Here is a 21,912-nt window from a genome sequence, read left to right as displayed (position 1 = left end):
ATCACCACGGGACTTGCAGTAGGAGGTAAGAGGGAAGCCACTGGAAGACAACAGGCGCATTCTGGTTGAGCTGGCAGTGAGGCTCTGAATAATGAATGCACATTACGCCCCCATCAGATCCAAGTTTCTAGAAATATGTGGGATCCAGGCCATGTCCCACACAACAGATAAGAAAACCAAAATTAAAAGTTGCTAAATGCTGCTGCTTCAACAAGCAACCACATGCAACTATCGAGTCAAAGAAGGCTTCCAGAAAGCACTAAGTTCTGTGCTTTTAGGAAAATAACACAGTCATACAACCTTAGGTGCAAGAGGTAGATTATCCTTGCCTAAACCCATGAAGTACTCAGTCCATTCTGAGAAAAACAGGGGGTTTCATAGTCCCAAATTTTTCATTAGAAAAACCTGGTCATTTAGAAGTGATAGTTCCTTTACACCTTCAACCTTGACATTTGCTCTTGTGGCAAGAATGACAGCCATAGTTTGAAACAAAATAAACCTCATCAGCTATCCACCCTAGAGAAATAAAGCAGTCAAGCACTGCCTGGCCCTACATGGGCAGTGGACATTTTCTTCCCTCATTGAATGTATTCCATAGGAGTAATTCGTGTCTACTTCCAGGGCATGGTGAGGACTGGATCCTTCTACATCGAGCTCTGCCAGCTCTTTTGTTGTGTGTACTTGGAAATAAGTTGTTCTTTGAAATCACTTTAGAATTGCTGACTTTTCTCCCACTTACCACCCCACCCTTTGAAGTGGGACACACTAACAAGATTGTACAATGCTTGATGTCTAACACCAGCTGGTGTCAGAGTGCTGAGCAGGAGAGGGTGCCCGTTCTTCCCACTGAGCACGTATGCTTTCCTGGTGTAAGTGAGCATGGAGAAAGCTACGCGTCTCACTATGCAAGTGTTGCTCTTTTCATCTTAAGAGTGCGGCATCTGCTGCCCCACACCCACCTCCAGCTCCTGCAGGTCATGACACTTGCCTGCCCCTGGCCTGTTTGACCAGAAAACGGCATCACTCGTTCTCCATGACAAGTTTCTGGCCTAACCTCTTGATGATAAGCACACCCAAGGCGGTGACCCTTACCCCAAAACAATGACCGGAAACCTTCAGAGACACTGATACCAGCAGAGACGGGAAGCATTACACTTTGCACTGGGCCTTTCAAATTTTTTTAACCTCTATTTGTGCTGTGTGCTTGACAACTCTGTAAAAACCTTCTCAGGCCGAAGGGAATTTACATTACAAAAAGGGGGAAATGCTGCCATACAGAGTTCTGAAAAGGTCTCATCATAAACCTGTTGACAAGACATGACAGAACAGTGAAAAATGAATAAAGATGGGAAAATCAGAATTAATGGAGAAGGGTATTGTTTTGGGCATTTAACATATATTCATTCAACTAATACATGTGCTATGCTGAGCATCTAAAATTTAAAATGCAGAGGCTTTATCTTTAATGTTTTCACAGGCTAGTCAGGCAGAGATATTTATAAATGAATTATTTCCCAGGGGCCGCTGACTCCTATAGACAGGAAAGCAGGACTTCCTGGAGAAAAATGGCCTCAGAGTAGCCAGGCCTGAGTTTAGACTCCTGTGGGCACTTCCCCTAGGTGACCTTTGCTGCTGGGAAAGTTCATTGATCTTTGAATTTTGTTGTCTTATTTATAAAATAGGAATGAGTAGCAACAACCCCGGAAGCACCTTAACAGCGATCTGGTTGGATATTGCCCCAAGGTGATTTCATCTGCCAGATCTTCACTGCCTCTTCTACAAACTCCCTGTCTAAAGACCATGCTTTCACAGCCCACCTCTGCAAAACATGAGAACAGGGAAGATTTTGGTACTGTTCGGGCTAGAAGCATAGGTCATCCCCAGCCGGTGTTAGGCTGCCTTCTGCAACATCTCAGCAGCTGCCCAGCTGCTGAGCACCTCCTGAAATGGAGAGACCATTTCTGATGGTCAGAAAGTAACTTCTGGAGCTGGACATGGTGGTGCCTGCCTGCAATCCCAGCACTCGTGAGGCTGAGGCAGGTGGGTCACTGTGAGTTTGGTGCCAGCCTAGGCTACATAGTGAGTTCAAGAACACTCTGAACTATATACCAAGACTCTGACTCGATAAAAAGTATTTTCTGGAAATAAGGTAGATCTAGTATGTGCCACTTTGGCTAAAAATAAAAATTGTCATCTACCAGAAAAGAATGATACCTGTTGCTATACCAAGAAACATGGTTGGCGGAGAAGATGCTCGAACTGCCGCCATCAGAAATAATGAGTCCCCAGGCCCGATGTGGTGGTACACACCTACAGTCCTAATTACAAGGGAGGCCAAGGCAAGAAGATCACTTGAGCTCAAGAGTGCAAATCCAGACTGGAAAACATAACAAGGCTTATGAAAATAAAAAACCCAAAATATAGTGGAGGTTGTCCATCAGCCTACTTCTTTGTGGATCCAGAGAACTGAAGGCAGTTTAGTACGTAAGGTAGGGAAGAGGTCAGAGGCAGAAGCCAGTACACAGATTTCCTCTGGGTTTCATCTCACAGCGCACAGATGATGTAGAGCCTTGTGACCTTGATCCTTCTTATAACTTGAAGCTTTTATTACTTACAAGGGTGTGGTCAGGTCTAGGATCAGACTGGCCATGGGATGGAAGATGGAGGAGCTTAGTGACTCCTTTCAGAACTCATACAAGTCACAACCAGCCAAGCAGCCTCATGAATCAGCCCATTAGCACACATCACACAGGCCTCATGCTTTTTGAGGCACCTCTCCTGTATGGCCCAGGACCACTGAGAGGATAAAAAGGGGTTCTAGTTTCTGCTAATCCCCAGGGAACACCTGTTGGGCCACGGTCAAGGCATCACTACTGATGAACGACAGCAGCGAAAACATACGGTCATATCATAAAATGTATTTGGCAATATTTTTTTCTATGGCGTTTATGAACTAAAAATTCAGCTGGGTCATCTCCAAGAAATTAAATGATGACAGGAGAATGAAACATTTCTCACTGGCCTCCTTTTTGCACACAGGAAGCCTATTAAACCCAAGCTGAGTGCAGAGCTCCAGACCTGCTCCGGAGGATGTTCAAGGAGCCAACTACTGCTGCTGCAGAACTGGGTGCTCCCTCTAGGTGTCCCACTAGTCTACTGCAGATGGGACAGGGGAACTATATTCTACTTCTCCTTCTCAGGACAGCAGAAGCTCTTGCCTCTACATTTCCTCTCATGGTGCACAAGTTCTGTCACCCTGGGTTTCAAACTGCTTCAGGTGTGGCAAAGACAAGACGACTCCAGCCCCCATAAGGGAAGGGTTTCCTGTAGAGAAGATCCCTGATTCAAAAGACCTGGTACACAGCATGGTGCCTGCCAGGTGCCTTAGTGTGTGTGTGTGTGTTAGCTTTCTATCGCTATAACAAATAACTCAGATAATTAACTTAGAGAAAACTTGGGCAGGCATAGTGGCACACAGCTGAAATCGCAGCACTTGGGAGGTGGAGGAAGGAGGGTCAACATGAGTTTGAGGCCAGCCTGGGCTATAGATGAGTTCAAGGACAGCCTGAACTACGTAGTGAGACTCTGTCTGAAAACAAATAAAGAAAACCAGCAAAGTATATTTGAGCTCATAGTTTTAGAGGTTTCCATCCATGGTTGGTTGGCCTGGCTGCTTTGGGGCCTACGGCAAGGCAGCACACCATGGTAGGAGCATATGGTAAGGAAAATCACTCACCTTATAGCCAGGACGTGAGAGAAAAGGAAAGAAGTGGAGTTCCACGGTCCCCTGCAAGGGCATAGTCCCCCACCATGACCCAAGACCTCCCGGTAGGCCCACCTTCACTATCTCCCAACAATGCCAAGCCGGGAAACCAAGCCTAGAAGACACAGGCCTTTGGGGACATTTCAGATCCAAACTAGAGCACTGTGAAAGATGTGAGTTCCAAAGTTCTTCCATAGTTTGATGTGACAAAAGTACAACTTTCCTCCTGTAGACAGCAGCTGCTCCTGGTGCATTATTTTTTCATAATAGATGATAGTTCTAGAAGCATGTTCTGAAAGAGAGAGGAAACAGAAAACAATATATAATCCAAAGGCTTCTAAAAAAAAAAAAAAAACACTGCTCACCCACCTGGGACTCTGTCACAAATATGCTGCATCACAAACCCAAACAAAACCTTCTACAGAGGACGACTGTGTTGGTTTGGGGCTTATTTTGCAAGGGGAACAATATAATACAGGACACATACTTTATATGATTATTTATAATAGTCACCCAAAGAACAGTATACAAAAGAGTGCAGAAAATTTGTCCACATATTAAGACCAAGGAATCCAGCTGAGGACCTGGATCCCACAACAATGTCCTACATGAGTTGAGCTGAATACCCAGAGCTCATAACAATGCCTCCCATGAATCCAGCTGGAGGCCCGGAGCCCATGACAACGTCTCATGCAGGCCTGTTTCATGGATCTTCTGGGAAGGCCCAAAACGAAGTCTGTGCCAGCAGGATGAAGGACCTGTGCTAGCAGGCTGAGGGATCTGCACTGGAGCCAGGAAGTGATGCTCAGAAGAACCACAACTCCCCCAAAAGGTATCATGGCCATCCTCGGCAACTGTGAGGTCCCGAGCTCCTCCAATGATCAGGATGGCCGAGTTCCCATCAGGGAAACCAACGCAGCAAGCTTTTCCTGGAGGCCGGCAGTGCACCATCTTCCCCTCCGGAGCCAGGAAGCTATGCTCAAAGTGAGGACCAGAGCTCTCCAAAGTGAACTGAAGCCATTCTCAGTGCCAGCGAGGTCCTGAGCTCCTCGGAGGATGAAAACAGCCAAGTTCATCAGGAAAGCCAGCTCCCCACAGCCTCTCTCAGTTCCCAACAGCCTGCCTCTTCTTCTCCAGGTCTGCCTCTTATGCTGCTGGCAACAGTCCTCAGGTGGGCCTCCCACACCCAGCACCACACTTACTCAGTTCAGCTGGGGGTTATAAGTTGACCACCAGTTATCAATCCACTACAATGACTTTCCCTCTTTCCTCAGAGATCAATGTTATGGGTGGGGTCGTACTGCCTGATAAAATTACTGTGAAAGAGTCGAGTCTTACCTACCTTCTCCTCCTGTTGTTGTTTTGTCCAAAATCCAAACCTGAAATTAGGGGGCTGGAGACTTAGCTCAGCGGCACAGCGCCTGCCTGGCAAGTGTGAGGTCGTGAGTTTGATTCCCGGTACCAGGAAAAAAAAAAAAAAGAAGCAAACCTGAAATTAAATGGCCAATTCTTTCCTGTCAGTTTAGTCTCCTCTGCAATTAGGCAGGTTTTCACCTTTCAAATAAGTGGAAGGAGGAAACCAATTCAAATATAGAATATTCCATTTTTAAACAATCTATTCCTGATCCTAAACATATGCTAAACTCAAGCTCCCTCCCAAGGGAGAGCAATGGGATATAGGAGAAAAAGTTGGATCTGAAACAACCAGGCTGAGGACAAAATTTCAGCTCATTCTTCATCCAATGAAGATCAATTTATTCCCTGCTAACATATGTCTCAAGCACTCTGCTACACCACAACCTAACTATGTGACTTTGCAAAGTAACCTGTTATCCATAAAATGGAAATTGTCATAAGGTTACATTAACCCCATGGCAGCATGTAGACCTGATCAGCCCCTCAAGAAAGTGAGTGTTATTCTTCATCCTCTTAAGATGCTTTGATAATTGATAAATTGGGCCAAACTGCTTGGCCAAAGAGTTTGATAAAGTATAGTAATCCACCTGCCACATAGCCATTTAACAACACCCTTGTTAATAATGTTGAGTACAGCCAGAAGTGCTGGCACACACCTGTAATCCCAGCACTCAAGAGGCTGAGGCAGGAGGATTGTTGCAAATTCAAGACCAGCTTGGGCTCAAAGTGAGCTCAAGGCGAGCCTGAAATGCAGAGTGAAACCCTGTCTCAAAAAAACCAAATTAATAATAATAATAATAATGTTGAGTAGAAAAATACCTTCCCAAATGAGATTTTAAAAAAACTTAGAGGTTGAAGAGATCTTCATAATTAATATATTAAAAGTTTAAAAATAATATTAAAGATAAAAAACAAGCCAGGCGTGGCAGCACACGCCTGTAATCCCAGCACCTGAGAAGCTGAGGCAGGAGGATCATTGTAAGTTCGAGACCAACCTGGGCTACAACATGAGCTCAAGGCCAACCTGAACTGCATAGTGAGACCCCGTCTCAAAAAGATGAAAAAAAAAAAAAAGATAAAAAACAAGCAAACTGTTCAAAAAGACTTTCAAGCCAGGGATATAGCTCAGTGGCACAGTGCCTGCCTGGCAAGCACAAGGTCATGAGTTCGATTCCTGGTACCAAAAAAAGACTTTCAGTATCTATGTAGATGAGGGGTTAATGTATAAGGATCCTAAAATCAAAAGAAAGATTCCAACATAAAAATAGGCAAGGACAATTTACAGTAGAAATAAAGATGGTAAATAAGCATATATCCAACTTAGTAATCACAGAAATATAAATTAAAACAAATATTTCTGATCATCAGATTGGGCAGCAGGAATAAGATATTATCTACTGTTGGCAAAACTAGCTGGGTGAAGTGGCACACACCTATAATCCCAGTACTCAGGAGGCTGAGGCAGGAGGATCGTTGTGAGTTCGAGACCAGCCTGGGTTACACAGTGAGCTCAAGACCAGCTTGAACTACATAGTGAGACTCTGCCTCAAAAAAGACTAAATAAATAAATAAATAAATAAATAGCAAAAGTATGGGGAGTTGGGTGCTAATGTGCTGGTGAGAGGATAAATTGGAATAGCCCTTTCTAAGCAAAATGTGGCAGCATTTATCAAGATGTAACATGTTCATACTTATGAAAACAAACAACACTTGTAAGTACCTATTCAAAGATATAGACATAAAATATTCACTGCAACATTATTTGTAGTAGAAAAGGTTAGAAGCATTTTAAGTAGCCATCAGGCATCTTATGGTTGATCCATGAGATGAAAAAATATGATCCAACATGGAAAAATATGAGCTGATATAAAAACAGAGGCAACACCAGAGGCACTAACAAAGGCCCTTGTGACATTAAGTGAGCAGAAGCAAGTTGCAGAGACATCTCTAGAATATGATCGTATTTACATGTTTTACGTAAGAAATATAAATGGATTTGTGTTTGTCCTCTGAGAGCAGCTTTGAAGATATTAAGAGAAAAGGAAGCACATCCCCCATGCTGTCCACAGAGGTCGCAGTGGAGAAGGAAATGGGGTTGAACCCAGGTGAGAACAAAAGATTAACTTATCCACGGTCAGTTTCACTCTATTTTTGCGTAGTGTTTGAACGTCCTTAAATGAGCATTTTTACTTTAATTTGAAAAATAAGAAATAAAAAAACCTGTTGTTCTTCCAAGTTATTAACAGTAGTACCACTTCATATCTCAATAGACCACTACACGAACCTCTTAACTGGTCTCCCCAATTCTATTCTTATTCCTACAGTAGATTCTCCAGAAAGAGTGATTGAACAGAAAACAAGAAGACGTGTATATCAGCCCATGCCTACTGCTGTGTCATCCAACCCAGATTCCTATTCATGGTCTATATGGCCCGACGTATTAAGTCCCTGCCCAATCCGACCTCATCCCCACTTCCCTCCTCAGTCATGGTCACAAGAGCACACTCTTGCTGTAGCTCCAATGAACAGAGGATCTCTGCACTTACTAGTGCCTCTGCCTGAGATACCCCACCTGCCTCAAGACCTCGGCACATTGGTTCCTTTGATTCTCACCTTTTTGAGGGTCTCCCCTGAAGACCTCATTTAAGGTAGTAACATCTACTTCCCATATCCTTTTGGTCACACTACTGTTATTTTTCTGCTGGCACTTTAAACTACCTGAAATTATTTTGATTAGTTAGTACATGCATGCAGTACGTAGCGATTACATTCCCCATGGGGAGTTGCTATGTGTACATAACACATCTTAACTGAAATTTATTCATTTTGCTTTACTATGAGGGCAAGGACTTCATCTTTTTCCTGTTTAATTCTAACACCTACAACAGTTCCTTGTACCTCGTCAGCATTAATGAAAATATTACTCAATGTCTGAATAAATGAGGAGGGAACAGATTTAGGAGTGGTAAAAAAGACAAAAAAAAAATGTAATCTAGTCCAGACACTATGGAAATCAGCACAGAGATTCCTCAGAAAACCAAAAGTAGAAATTTCTTCCAACCTGGCTAGCCCCCTTCTAGGTATCTTCCCAAAAGAGTTAAAGACATCACATTACAATGATGCATGCATATCGACGTTGATATCAGCACAACTCCGAAAAGCTAAATCTTGGAAGTGGCCTATATATCCACCAACAGATGAATGGATAAAGAAAATGTGGTATTTATATACAATGGAGTACTACTCTGCTATCAAGAAGGATTAATTTGAGTCATCTGTAAGAAAATGGATGCACCTGGAGAGCATAATATAAGTGAAATCAATGAGACATACAAGTTTAAATATCATACGGTTTCTCTTATGTGATAAACCCAAAGAATAAATAAAGAGCAAAATAAAGATAGATAATAAGAAACAGAAAGATGGATTTTTTTGCAAATAGAAAGGAGACCAAATGATCAAGGGAGGAAGAAAGAAAGGAAGGGGAAGGGGACATAAAAAGAATTAAGATGTGTCATGTATGTGTACCCACACCCCACAGTGAATGTAATCAATTATATATTGATAAAAATTTAAATTTAGGCTGGAGATATAGCTCAGCGGCATCGTGCCTGTCTGGCAAGTGAGAGGTCATGAGTTCGACTCCTGGTACCACCAAGAAAAAATAAGATTCCAGGCTAGGAATTACAGATTGTATGGCAGGTATAGTTAGATATGATTTAAGTGTGTCCCTCAAAGGGTTCATGTATTGGGAGTTTGGTCCTCGTGTGGTGATGTTAAGGGGCAGTGGGGCAGGGCAATAGGCCAGGCACAGTAGTGTACACCCATAGGCCCAGCGACCTGGGAGGGTGAGGCTGAAGGATTACTTGATCCTAGGTGTTCAAGGCAAGCCTGGCCAACACAGTAAGAACCCCTCTTCAAAAAAGAAAAGGAAATTGGAGATGAGACATTTAGGAGACAGAGAAAGCTGGGCATGGTGATGCATGTCTGTAAATCCAGCTATTCATGAGGCTGAGCGAGGAGGATTGCAAGTTCAAGGAAAGCCTGGGCAACTTAATGAGATGTATTCATTTGAAAAAGCATTTTAGTTAAAAGCCAAATAGGCTGATATCCTTTATGTAGTTCAGGCTGGTGTTGAACTCACTATGTTACCAAGGGTTTCCTCAAACTCATATAGATCCACCTGCTTCAGCCTCTCCAGTGCTGGAATTACAGGCATGTGCCACCCTGCTCAGCTCCAAATAGGCTGATTCTTACATAAAGTAAGGCTTTAATTGAAGAACAATAGTATCTGCAAACACAGAGGGTATATGAAACTGGGGTAAAGGGGTTCAATTGTTATTAATGCAAAGGGTTACATAAGCAAAAAGCAAATGTCTGAACTCAACCATGTAAGCTCAGCTAAGAAGCTTTCCCACAAAACGTGGAGGAGTTTCCTTTTTAATGGAAAACTGACTTTGGGTATCAAGTTAACAAGAGGTATGATGTCACCTTGCTTGGCTTTGGGATTTGCCTGAGGGATTGATGAAGCACCTTTCTTGGTCATGACTGGTGTGTCATGGAGGTGTAGCTTTGGGGTCTAGATGTGGTCCCTTACCCTTTCCTCTCTGGCCTTGTTCCCCTCCTCTGATTCCTGGCCACCATGAACTAAGAAACTTGCTCCACAATCCCCTTCCACTGTTATATTCCTGCATTGGCACCTGCCAATCATGTGCTGAATTGCCTGAAGTAAACCAAAGTAAACCTTTTCTCCCGTTAAACTGTAGGCGCAGGCATTGTCTCCCAGCAACAGGAAAGCTAATTAGCGCAGCTGACTCTTAAGAGCAATGAACAAAACAAATGTCATCTTTTGTTCCAGAATTGAGAAGAGTCCCCGGTAAATATCCATTATGTTTTACAACGGCCAAGGAATGTTAATATCACAATGACATTTCAAAGAACAAAATAAAAATCAATACAGTATTGTTTTCAGTGTTAGTGAAATATATCACTAAATATTTGTATATGACTTTTAAATGCCAGAAGTATTAAAACAATGGTAGATACCTGCCTACCTTGGTAGAAGAGCAACTCAAGGTTACAAATGATTCCACCTCGGATCCATTTCCCACGTTGTGACAAAGCTTTCTAAAGTACAATTGTGATCTGGCCCCTCCTCTACCTCAGATCTTTGTTGCTTCTCCATTACCTCCCTACAAGACCTTTATGCCCACTTCTCCACTCTGCCATCTCCCCACAGCCCCCCTGTTTCTCATTGTTCTAACCACCTACAGTTTCTCAGACAGTTCTGCTATGCCTTTGTAATGTTTCTTCTACTAAGGTTGTGTTCAGTTCTAGTTCTGGAGAAACTCACCACATCTTTCAAGATTCAGTTCAAAGTAAGTTCAGCCACAAAGGTTTCTGTGACCCATCTGTACCTCTTTAGCCTACCTACCCCCAATAACATGGCACCCTACTCTTGGTCACACCTAAATATACGTCTGTCTATCTCTCCCATGTATAATCTGAGCCCTTTGATGGAAGAAGACAGTATTTCATCCATTTATACACTCAATATTTACAAGAGTGATTGGTATAAAGTAAATATCTACGTGTTTTATTTGTTAATTAAATTGAAGTTAGTTGAATTATTGAATGAATGAATTTATCTTTTCATAAATTAATTTCCTTCTACATTTTCTTCTCTATTAACACACGTATATATTCATGCCAGGAAGGAAGAAAGGAAGAGGTAGCCAGAGTAGGTCAGCTTTTGTGATCATTCTGTGATCAGTATGGCTGTCTGTATTTGCTTACCATTGATGTTCTGCGCCCAGTGGATGAGGGAAGAGGAGAGGGACTGTTTTCTCGGTGTGGAAAATCTAAGCAGGAGCTATTCAGAGAACTGGAGCTTCTTGAGTCGCTGTGCAGCTGTCCCTTCTCAGACATCCATCTGGAAAGAAAACTGGCCTTGCGGCTGCCTGGGTGAGATCTTTCTATCCAGACCCCACTCTCTCTCACACTGCCATCACTGTCTCTGCAGTGACGGTGCAGATCTGTGACAGGTTCACCTGGGGGTGCCAAGTCCTGGGATTGTTCCCACGTTCCTAATTTATACGATGGGCCGTGTCTAGAGGCCATCACCATACCTACCCAGGACTGGGACTTTGTAGTCTGAAGGCCAGAGGAGGAATTGTTTGGTTGCTGTCCCGGGTGCTGAATCCTGGCACTGCCATCCTGGAGGCTTGGGCTGTGGGCGTGGAGCTGTCCGCTGTGCTGATCCTTCTCGGGCCAGTCTTTTTTGCTACAAGAAAAGTCAGCCTCAAGTTGCCTGGGCTGTGGAATGTGCCACATAGTTTTCGACTCTGGAAAATTGACTTGGGTGACCTGCTGTTGGTGGTGGTTGGCTTGAAGTAAAGTTCTTTCAGGTAAGGAAGAGCAAATCGTACACTGGTGGGCCCCTGAATATCTCTTCAAAAGGAATGGAGGACCTCTTTCGTTCTCAGTGTCCCCACTGCTGGATTGATCATAAAGTGCCCTCACGATCTTCCTAATGCCAAGATGAAATATTTCCAATATATTCAGTAACAAGGAGATGGCTGCAATGCTGTGCATAAAGAGCATGAAGATGGTCTTCTCTGTGGGTCTAGAAACAAAACAATCCACTACGTTGGGGCAAGGAGGTCGGGTGCATTTGTAAAGAGGTTGTATTTGAAACCCATAGAGAATATATTGGCCTATCATAAACCCTACTTCTAGCACAGATCTGGTCAAAATGTGTAAGACATAAGTACGTAGCAGACGTCCTTTCAAAGGGACTTTGTGGATCCTCTTCTGTTCCTCCAACCTCCTCAGCTCCCTATCTATCCTTTGGTGTTCCTCCATGTCAAGCTCCGGATTCTCCATTTGGGCTCTGAAGTGTGACTTCTTCCTCTGCCTCTCTTTCTCAAAATCTCTGAGTCTGTAAAGTGCATGACCCATGTACACCAGAGAAGGAGAAGACACAAAGATGATCTGCAAAACCCAGAATCTGATCAAAGAGATCGGGAAAGCGTCATCATAGCAGATATTGCTGCAGCCTGGTTGCTGGGTGTTGCAGGCAAAGGCTGACTGTTCATCATCCCAGACATCCTCGGCAGCCACACCAAGTACCAGCATTCGGAAGATGAAGAGGATGGTCAGCCAGATTTTCCCCACTATGGTTGAGTAGGAGTGAACTTCCTCTAGGATGCCACCCAATAAGTTCCAGTCCCCCATGATTCCAAATTAATGTCTGAAATATACAGCAAACACTGAGGTTAATATACACAGGGATGTAATGTACAAGAATAAGAAAACATGCTCATGAATATAGCAGGGGTTTTTTTTTCAGCAAAATTATCGAGGATTTTCCAGCCCTAATATTTGATGAAACAGGATGCTTTCATGCTTGATGAAACAGGATGTTTCATCAAGGGATATCAGTTTCATCCAAGCAATATCAGTTTTTTTAAACCCATCACAACCACTCAATTTATTTCTTATCCTCTTCTAGTCCCTCACATAGTTGTCTGTCATTCCACTACACTGGTTCATTAACATGGTCTTTACACTTTCACAATGCATTCTCATTCCACAGGTTTTTTTATTTTTCTACTTATATGAAATGCAGTGTTTATCATGAATCTAACATAATTATTTTTTTGTCTTTTTGTTTTTTAGGACAGGGTCTCGCTGTGCAGTTCAGGCTGGCCTTGAGCTCACTTTGTAGCCCAGGTTGGTGTCGAACTTGCAACGACCCTCCTGCCTCAACCTCCCAAGTGCTGGTATTACAGGCGTGTGCCACACCACACCCAGCCATAATCTTAAACAAATCTCAACTCTTCAGGAACTTTTCCCTAACCACCCAAAATCAGTTATTTTCCCTTTCCTAAATTCTTACCATCACTCATGTAGCACTGTGTTTAGATGAGTTTTGTAATGTTTGTGCCTTATGTCCTCTTTCCAGATAGCAACTTTTTATAGTACCCTCATCTTTATAGACAGAAGGTGTCAGTATGTAATAGTTGATTGAAATGAAATGTCTTTTCTGTTTAAAATGTGGCTCCTTGATTGTATCAGTGAAATAGCTATCAATAGAAGAAGCAAAGTAGAACCTCATGGTATATTATTTGTGGCTTATAAAGTATAAATAAATAAAATCTGCCAAAGAAGCCCTCAGGAATTGGCTCAGATCAGGATAGCAGTAAAGATTAGGCAGACACAGAAACAACACGTGATTACATCCACTAAGTCACATCTGGAGCATAATATCTTCGTGGAAATGTTTGATAACTCAGAAGAAAAGTGAATATAAACTGCTTCTCTAGAAATGGAATCTAGGAAAAAATCAACACACAGGTGATGTGAAGAGATTGCTTGGTTTACCCTAGAAAAATTACGTTTATCAAGATTTGTTGAAGTTAAATACTTGGTAGGTAAAAGATTTCTAAGAAGTGGAAGACTTCTAGATATGAAAGATATAGAGGAAAACCTTCAAAGTATTCTTAAATCAGATAACGAAACAGTTTTTCTCCTTCCATAATTCATCCATTCAATAATATTTACTAACCAGATGTGGTGGCACACACCTGTATTCCTAGCTACTCGGGAGGCTGAGGCATGAGGATTGCAAGTTCGAGGCCAGCCTGGTGAGCTTAGTGAGACTCCATTACAAAATAAAATTTTAAAAGGTTGGAGGTATAGTTCAGTGGTACAGCACTTTCTTAGCATAAGCAATCCTAACTACTGCAATAATAATAAAAATGATGATGATGATGATGATAATGATATGATAACAATAATAACTAAAATCTTACTGTCACTAGACATTGTGCCAGATGCCAGAAACTCAACCACAAACATGAAATGTCTAGTCCCAGCCCTCACAGTACTTAATCACTAAGAACATCCACTAACCTATAAAGTCAACCAAGATTGTAAAGAAAAAAATGAATGTCATCCAGAAAAATACAAGAGAAAAATAGGAATTTTAGAATTTTCCCTAATTATCTCCAAACACAAAATAATTCCCAATGAATTTATTAAATATTTAATCTTTCACTGACATAGTCAAGGAGCCAAATTTTAAATGTAAAATTTTACATGTAAAATAATTAAATATTTAAAGTTACATTAAATATTTTTAATATTTTAAATGTGAAATATTAAATGTGAAAATGTAAGCCATACAAGTATTAAATGCAAAACATAAGCCAAAAAGTATTAAGTCATAAAAATATGTTTTATAATCTTGAAATAGAGTTAGGCTTTTCAAGAACATCAATGTCAGTAATTAGAATTTGAAAAAATACATATTTTTTTAAAAACTGAGCATGAAAAGAGATATCCAGAAGGCATTGTGGTTTAGAGTAGAACAAAAACCAAAAGTACATTTTAAAATTGTTGGATTTGTACCTCATTAACTGAAGCAATAATTTCCTAAACTCTATCCTGTCAAATCACAAGTTAAGGTCTTTTCCCACAAATATTCTGGCCTCTAAAAATTTCTGGCCATTACTTATTATTTTAAAAAGACTTCTTTCCCACTTAAAAACCCAGTAGTAGAAGAGCTAATTCATCACAGTTAACTTCTCTCTTTAGAAATTCTAAACTAAATAGTGCTTCTCTTTTGACACTATAATTTTTAAACATGGAGATTATTTTAAGTAGCAAATAAACTAGGCCTATATGAAAAATAGAAACAAAACCTACATATTAGTATACAAGGGCAAGATCCTTTAGACTGGTAATCTAAATTTTCTAGAAAGAACTTCTTTTTACCTTTAAGTAACTGCAGGTTACAGAAATGTTCTCAATTTTCTTTCATTAGTAAGTACTAACCTAGTATCTCCTCATGTAAAACTCTGGTAATTTTTTCCTGCATTTAATTTCAGATCTTGGCTTTCTACCCCAGCAAAGATACCCTATATGTTTCTCAAAAGCAAGACAGTCCACATATTTACCACTTACCTTACAGGTGGATGATAAAAATCACAACTGTGCTCATAGAACCTTAAAATAGCACCATGAGTGGCTAATCTGTGGGACAAACTGCTGGTTCCAGATATAAAGGCTCTGGTTGGATGATTGTGGGGCACTAATCCAGAGTGACCACAGTAATGATCAATGTAGTCTAACCCAGTTCTCCAAGGTTCAAAATGTCCTTTGGTCTTTCTCAATTATCTTGTAGTATTTTTCTAGCTGACATCAATCCGGGACCCTCTCCTCATGAATCACATTTGGAAATTAAAAGTGAAACAAACAGCACTTCCCTTTTTCATTTGTGAATAACGACCGTGATTTTCATTTGGGTGCGTTTCTTTCAGTTCATTGATTGCTGTCCAAATTGATACAGATCAATAGTGTCTTGTTCAATTTCATAAACAGCTGCCTGGGGTGAGTCTAGCTTCATTAAATGTGAACAAAGAACAGTGGGGTGACAATCAAACCCAAAATGTCCTTGCAAATCACACCGTACCAAAAGAAGAAACATTTAAAAGAATACACATTCTTAGACCATGGATGGGGTAGGGTAGGCCTATCTGTAGATTATGTATTTTAGCAATACTCTATTAGGCCAAAACATACAACTTCTCTAAAAAAATTTGTCTTTTGCAATGGAGACTCTGAAAGGCAATAGTAGTTCTAAAGCCTGGGTCTGATTTTTGAGGAGAAATTTTTGAATTCCAGAGAGACTGAGTGACCTACTCAGTGCACTGATAGAAACTAGTTCTCCTAACTCGCTACCATCTTTTGCTACTCACATTGCAAGTACATGATCTTATTGCCATTCTAGAAATGCTAATAGTGAGGCCAAGGACATCACTAGAACCCAGTGATGGCTTCAAATCTCAGCTCCTAGGCATATAGCTAAGCCTGGTGTTTTCCACATCAAATATACACTCTCATAAAATGATTGATAGTTCATAAGTATCACCTGCCTATTCTACTTTAGGACACTCAATTTTTTTGTTTGTTCTTTGAGACATAGTCTCAATATGTAGTTCAGGCTGGACTTGAACTCACTATGTAATCTGGGCTGGGCTTGCACCAGCAGCGGTCCTCCTACCTTAGCTTCCCCAGTGCTAGGATTACAGGTATGTGCCACCACACCCAGCTCTAGGACATTTAATTTTATTTTTTCTGTCTCTTCATTTTATTTTTTAATTGATTTTATTGGTACATTTTTTTTTTGTCTTTTTTTTCCCCTCTGGTACTGGGAATCAATCTCAGGACCTTGAGTTTGCCAGGCAGATTTTGTGCTGCTGAGCTATATCCCCAGCTTTTTTGTCTTTTTGAGACAGGGTCTCTCTATGCAGTTCAGGCTGGCCTTGAGCTCCCTTTGTAGCCGAGGCTGATCTTGAATTCGCAACGATCCTCTTGCCTCAGCCTCCTGAGTGCTGGGATTACAGGCGTGCCCCACCATGCCCAGCTGGTACACTTTTGATATACATAATGGCATAATGGTCACATTCATCATAGGGAATTTGTATGTAGACATATCTTGATTTTTTTTTCCCATTCCCCTTCCCTCTCTTCAAACCTCCTTTCCCTCATTTACAAAACCTTTGTTTCCACTTTTTCTTTCTATTCCTTTTTTTTCTTTTGCCCTTTCCTTCCTCTCTTCTCCCTCCTTCATTGTTCCCCTTCCCATTTGGACATTTTCTTCCTACTTCGCAATATCTACTATCCATTTCTGTAGAACACTTAACTTTAAAAATGGATGATGATGGGGCTGGGGATTTAGCTCAGCAGCACAGAGCCTGCCTGGCAAGCGCAAGGTCGTGAGTTCAATTTCCGGTACCAGAAAAAAACCAAAAAAATAAAAATAAATAAATAAATTAAAAAATGGATGATGATGAAAGGTAGACAGAAAAGGAGGTTAAACTTATACTAACTACAAGTACCAACTGACTGTCAGAATTAACTAGAGATGAAAACATATTATGTATTAATATGCATATTTGAATAGTATTAAGTACACTGTTCAAGAAAGCTTTCAATGTTTAACTATACAATCCACCTGCAAAATAACAAACTGAATACCCTTAAAATAAATGTTCAAACTAGAAAATAAAGTAAAACCCCATAGCTAATTGTTTAAATCAAAATTTTGTGAGATATAAAGCTTCAGTAATTTTGTTATTCTTTCACAGATAGTCTGATGACTCCATTCTTGAAGACTTAGAAAGTGAGTACATACTCTAAAATAGAGGCATGAAATAGGCTAGACTTTCATGAACTGACAAAAATGATCTGAAATAACATCATAATAAGGTGGCACTGCATTCCTGATGGGAAGGAGGAGGAGCAAAGCAGGAGTGAGAACACCAATGGTTAAAAACCCTTGATATGGAAAACAAGTTGGTTTTTTTTTTTTTTCAACTTTCCTGCTCTCACTCTCACTAAAGCTATGTTGAATCTACGTACTTGTCAGCAGGACCAAGACAGAGAGAAGTAGAAAGGAACGGAAAAGTTACAGAAAACAAACATCTCAGAATAGCAACAAAAGATGAAGATGCAGGCAGGTGAGCTCTTCACTAGTTCCCTGCTATGTGATAGTGAATGCTGCCAATATTTGCAGTTGTAGCTACAGCTCCGTGATACAGAGGTGCTTAGCATGTATGAGGCCCTGGGTTTAATCATGAGCACCCCAAAACAAGAAAGTACCCATATTTACCATGCCACTTCATTCACACCCAGTGAGAAAACTCCTGTAACAGAAGGGGTTGTAGGTTTTTTGTGCACCAGTAAAATATTTAGGATTGTGAAAGCTGACAGAACAAAGAGAAAGTACACGTGGCAAAGGATAGCAACAGCAGAAGAGATCATTGCCTTCTGAAAGCTCACTTGCGTCAGGTCCTTCACCAGCTAATGTGATACAGAGGACTTTACAATGACAGAATGAGGGATTCCTAACAGAAATTGAAGGAACTGGCTTTACCAATAGGCTCCTAGCCAGAAGTTTGTAATCTTTCAGATATAAGGTGTCACCGTGCCAAAAAAAAAATAGCCATAGCAGTGATAGAAAAACAAAACTGCAGAGGACTTCCAGGAAGATGGCAGCAGAGAAAGAGCTGCTGAGCAGCAGAGAAAGAGCCTCTCCAAGATTTGATGTCCAGACACCAGAATATAGCAACAGGAGGAAAAGAAGAAGGTGGGAAGTGGGTCCTCAGGATCCAGGAAGGATCTGAAGTGAGAATTGAAACCCCTGGTTAGAGTGAAGAGAGAAACTTCAACAAAGAAAAAGGAGGAGACAGCCGTGCTTTCTCCCTGAGCCTGGACTCACTGCATGGGAGAGGTAGCTCAAATCTGCAGGCACAGGGTGACTGCTGGCGACCCCAGAGGCCCCCACAGAGAAGCACACCAATGAAGTAGAGCTGTGGACACAGCAGACAGCAGTGGCTGTTGTTGTTTCTGGCATAGAAAGATTGAGATTGCCTAAGGGCCATCAAAAATACCATAAACCAGTGCCAAAGAACCAGGTTCTGGGCCAAGTAGGCAACAATTTCTCATCCTCAATAAATTGAAGAGGTAAGATCTTGAATAGACTCAAAACCCAAAAGCCAGCTACACCTGGAAGATACCTCTGAAAAGTAGTTATTTCCTAAGGGTTCTAACTACTAGCAATAAAGCTGTTCACCATGGGCAATTTACAAGTATAAACCCAGGAATTAAACTAAAAAGAACAAAGGCAATTAAGCAGAAGCAACTCCAGACATCCAGCTCACCAAAGGCAAACCTGGGAGGCAATGAGGTGGAGCAATCTGAAAGCCACCTATCTGGACTCTCTGGAGTGACAACAGTGGATACAAAGCAAATGAATGAGGCTCTAGAAAAAATCAAATCAGAAATAATTTCTCAGATAACTACAGAGATAGTGACAGTAAAGAAAGACTTGTTTAGTGACTGTAGAGTAGATATGGATAGAAAAAAAAGCTTAGAAAAATGATGGAAACCACAAATGTCCAATATAAGAAAGAAATGAAACCTATAAAACAGATTCCAACAGATATGCAGGTGTCTTGGTTACTTTTCTCTAGTTGCTGAGACAAAACACCCAACGCCCAAAATGAAGGAAGGAAAGGTTTATTTAGCTTACAGTTTGTGGAGGTTTCAGTCCGTACTTGGCTGGCTCCGAGGCAGAAGATAGCAAAGCAGCAAGAGCAAAGAGGGGAATGGCAGCCAAACAGCAAAGCAGCCAGAGAAAAGGAGGAAATGATGGCAAGCAGCTTCTTTCCCTCCCTTACATTGTAAACAGGCTACCCCCACCTAAGGGGCGTGTTGCTCCCACGTAATCTCCATGCCCTCCTCTTCCACAGGCTCAGGATGTATACAAAGTAAGTACCCTGGCTTCCTGCTGAGTCACTTGCCAAACCTCTAGACTCCCCAAGTTGACACAATGTATCAACCATAACAGCAGGAAATTAATAATTTCTTTGAAAGTATCTATAGCAGAAGAAACCAATGTGAGGACACAATCTCAGATATAGAAGACAAGCTTTCAGCTTGCAATCAAGAAAAGAAATATTTCTTAAAATTAGCAAGACCAAGAGAAATCAATCCAGCAGCCGTTTGATGATGCAAAGGAGAATAACATAAGATTGATTGGAATGGATGAAAAGGTAAGAGCACAAATGACATAAAAAACCTGTTCACAGAAGTCATGGCAGAAAACATCCCTGGCACAGAAAAAGAATGAGGCAGGCATATTGACTCCAATTAGCCATGATCAAAAAAAATCTACAGAATGGTCAAGATTCCACAAATTCAACACAAGAAAAAATATTGAAAGATGTTAAGAAAAGAAACAAATCACTTAAAAGGAGAGTCCACCAGAATCACAGCAGGCTTCTCAACACAAACCCTCAAGTCAAGGAGATCTTAGATCAAGCAGTTAAGAAAAAAACCCCCCACGCAGATTGATGTACCCCACAAAAATGTCTTTCAAAACTGATAAAGAAATAAGATACTGCTAGGTGTGGTGGGACAAGCCTGTAATCCCAGCACTCAGCGGTGGCGGGGGGTTGGGGGGGGAGGCTGAGGCAGAAGGGTTGTTGTGAGTTCAAAACCAGCCTGTGCTACAAAGTGAGCTAAAGGCCAGCCTGAACTTCATAGAAAGACCCTGTCTCAAAAAGACAATAAATAAATAAATAAATAAATAAATAAATAAAATTTTAAGAAGAAATAAGTTATAACCATCAAGGTTAATGGTCTCAATTCACTAAAAAAAAAAAAAAAAGGACTGAGAGAATGGATCAAGAAGCAAGATCCAACAACATGATGCATGCAAGAAACACATTTAATTCAAAAAGAAGCTTGTAGACTGAAAGTCAAAGGGTGGAAAGCAATACTCCATGTGATAGGAACCCAGAAAAAAGCAGGGGTAACTATCCTATTTGCAGACAAAGTGGATTTCAATCCAAGACATTAAGAGACAAAAAAGGTCACTACATCCTTGTAAAGGAAACAATCCAAGACAAAGGGATGACAATCATGTATGCACCAAATACCAGTATACCCAACTACATAAAACAAATATTAACAGACATGAAAAATCAAATAGGCACTAATTCAGTTATAATAGGGAAACCTCAATACTCCACTGTCACAAACAGACAGATCAACTAGACAAAAAAATCAACAATGAAATATTAAAACTGAACCAAACATTTTTTTTTGGTATCAGGAATCGAACTCAGGACCTTGCGCTTGCCAGGCAGGCCTACACCACTGAGCTATATCCCTGGCCCTGAGCCAAACTTTTGAACAAATGGACTTAGTAGATGTCTACAGAGTGTTCCACCCTACAACATCAGAATACACATTCTTTTCAGCTGCATACGGGATATTCTACAAAAGAGACCACATACTAGCTCATAAAACATGTTGAAGTAAAGGCAAGGGAACTGAAATTATCCCGTGCATGTTGTCAGACCATAGTGCAATGAAATTGGAAACCGATGGCAAAAGAAAACACAAGAACTTCATAAACACACAGAAATTAAATAACACCCTCCTGACCAACCAATGAGTCACAGATGAAATAAAATAAGAAATCAGACAGTTTCTACAATTAAATGATAGTACCAAAACAGCATACCTGAACTTACGGGACACAATAAAAGCAGTCCAATGAGGGAAATTCATACTGGTGAATACCCATATCAGGAAAAGAGAGCGAGCTCAAACTACTTAATGTTGAACTTCAAGCTTCTAGGAAAAGAACAGTGAGTCAACCTCAAAGCTCATACAAGGGAGAAAATTATTAAGATCAGAGTAGAAATTAATGCAATGGAGACTAAGAAAACAGTACGTGCAATCAATGAATCAAAGAGCTGATTCTTTGAAAGATTAAATAAAACTGACAGACCCTTAGCCAACCTTTTCAAAAAAAGAAAGAAAAGACTCAAATTCATGCCTTTAGGAATGAAAAGGGTGAAATCACAACAGATCCTGCAGAAATCCAGAAGATCTCCTATACCTACTTTGAGAACTTGTACTCTAATAAGATGGAAAATGCAGAAGAAATGAACAGATTCCTAGAGACATATAAATTACCAAAGCTGAATCAAGAAGATATAACAATCATAAATAAATAAATATCCATCAATGAAATTGAAGATGTAAAAGAAAAGCCCAGGCCCAGACAGATTCACTGCTGACCTCTATAAGAAATTTAGAGAGGACGTAATAATGCTACTTCTCAAAATCTTTAATGAAATTGAAAGGGA

General features: G+C 40.8%; 1 protein-coding gene across 1 annotated transcript; it reads right to left on the bottom strand.

Moving 5' to 3' along the window:
- Positions 1 to 3,991: 3,991 nt before the first annotated feature.
- Positions 3,992 to 19,318, bottom strand: Gja10 (gap junction protein, alpha 10, 62kDa). Its single transcript, XM_005415331.2, has 3 exons — positions 19,281 to 19,318; positions 10,976 to 12,431; positions 3,992 to 4,055 (listed from the first exon to the last, which is right to left on the bottom strand). The coding sequence occupies exons 2-3, from the start codon at positions 12,413 to 12,415 to the stop codon at positions 4,017 to 4,019; spliced, it is 1,479 nt and encodes a 492-aa protein (XP_005415388.2). The 5' UTR covers positions 12,416 to 12,431; positions 19,281 to 19,318; the 3' UTR covers positions 3,992 to 4,016.
- Positions 19,319 to 21,912: the final 2,594 nt, after the last annotated feature.

Source organism: Chinchilla lanigera, unplaced genomic scaffold, assembly GCF_000276665.1.
Source record: "Chinchilla lanigera isolate Chin_1 unplaced genomic scaffold, ChiLan1.0 scaffold00010, whole genome shotgun sequence".
Taxonomy (NCBI): Eukaryota; Metazoa; Chordata; class Mammalia; order Rodentia; family Chinchillidae; genus Chinchilla; species Chinchilla lanigera.
This window is presented reverse-complemented; position numbering and strand designations above follow the sequence as displayed.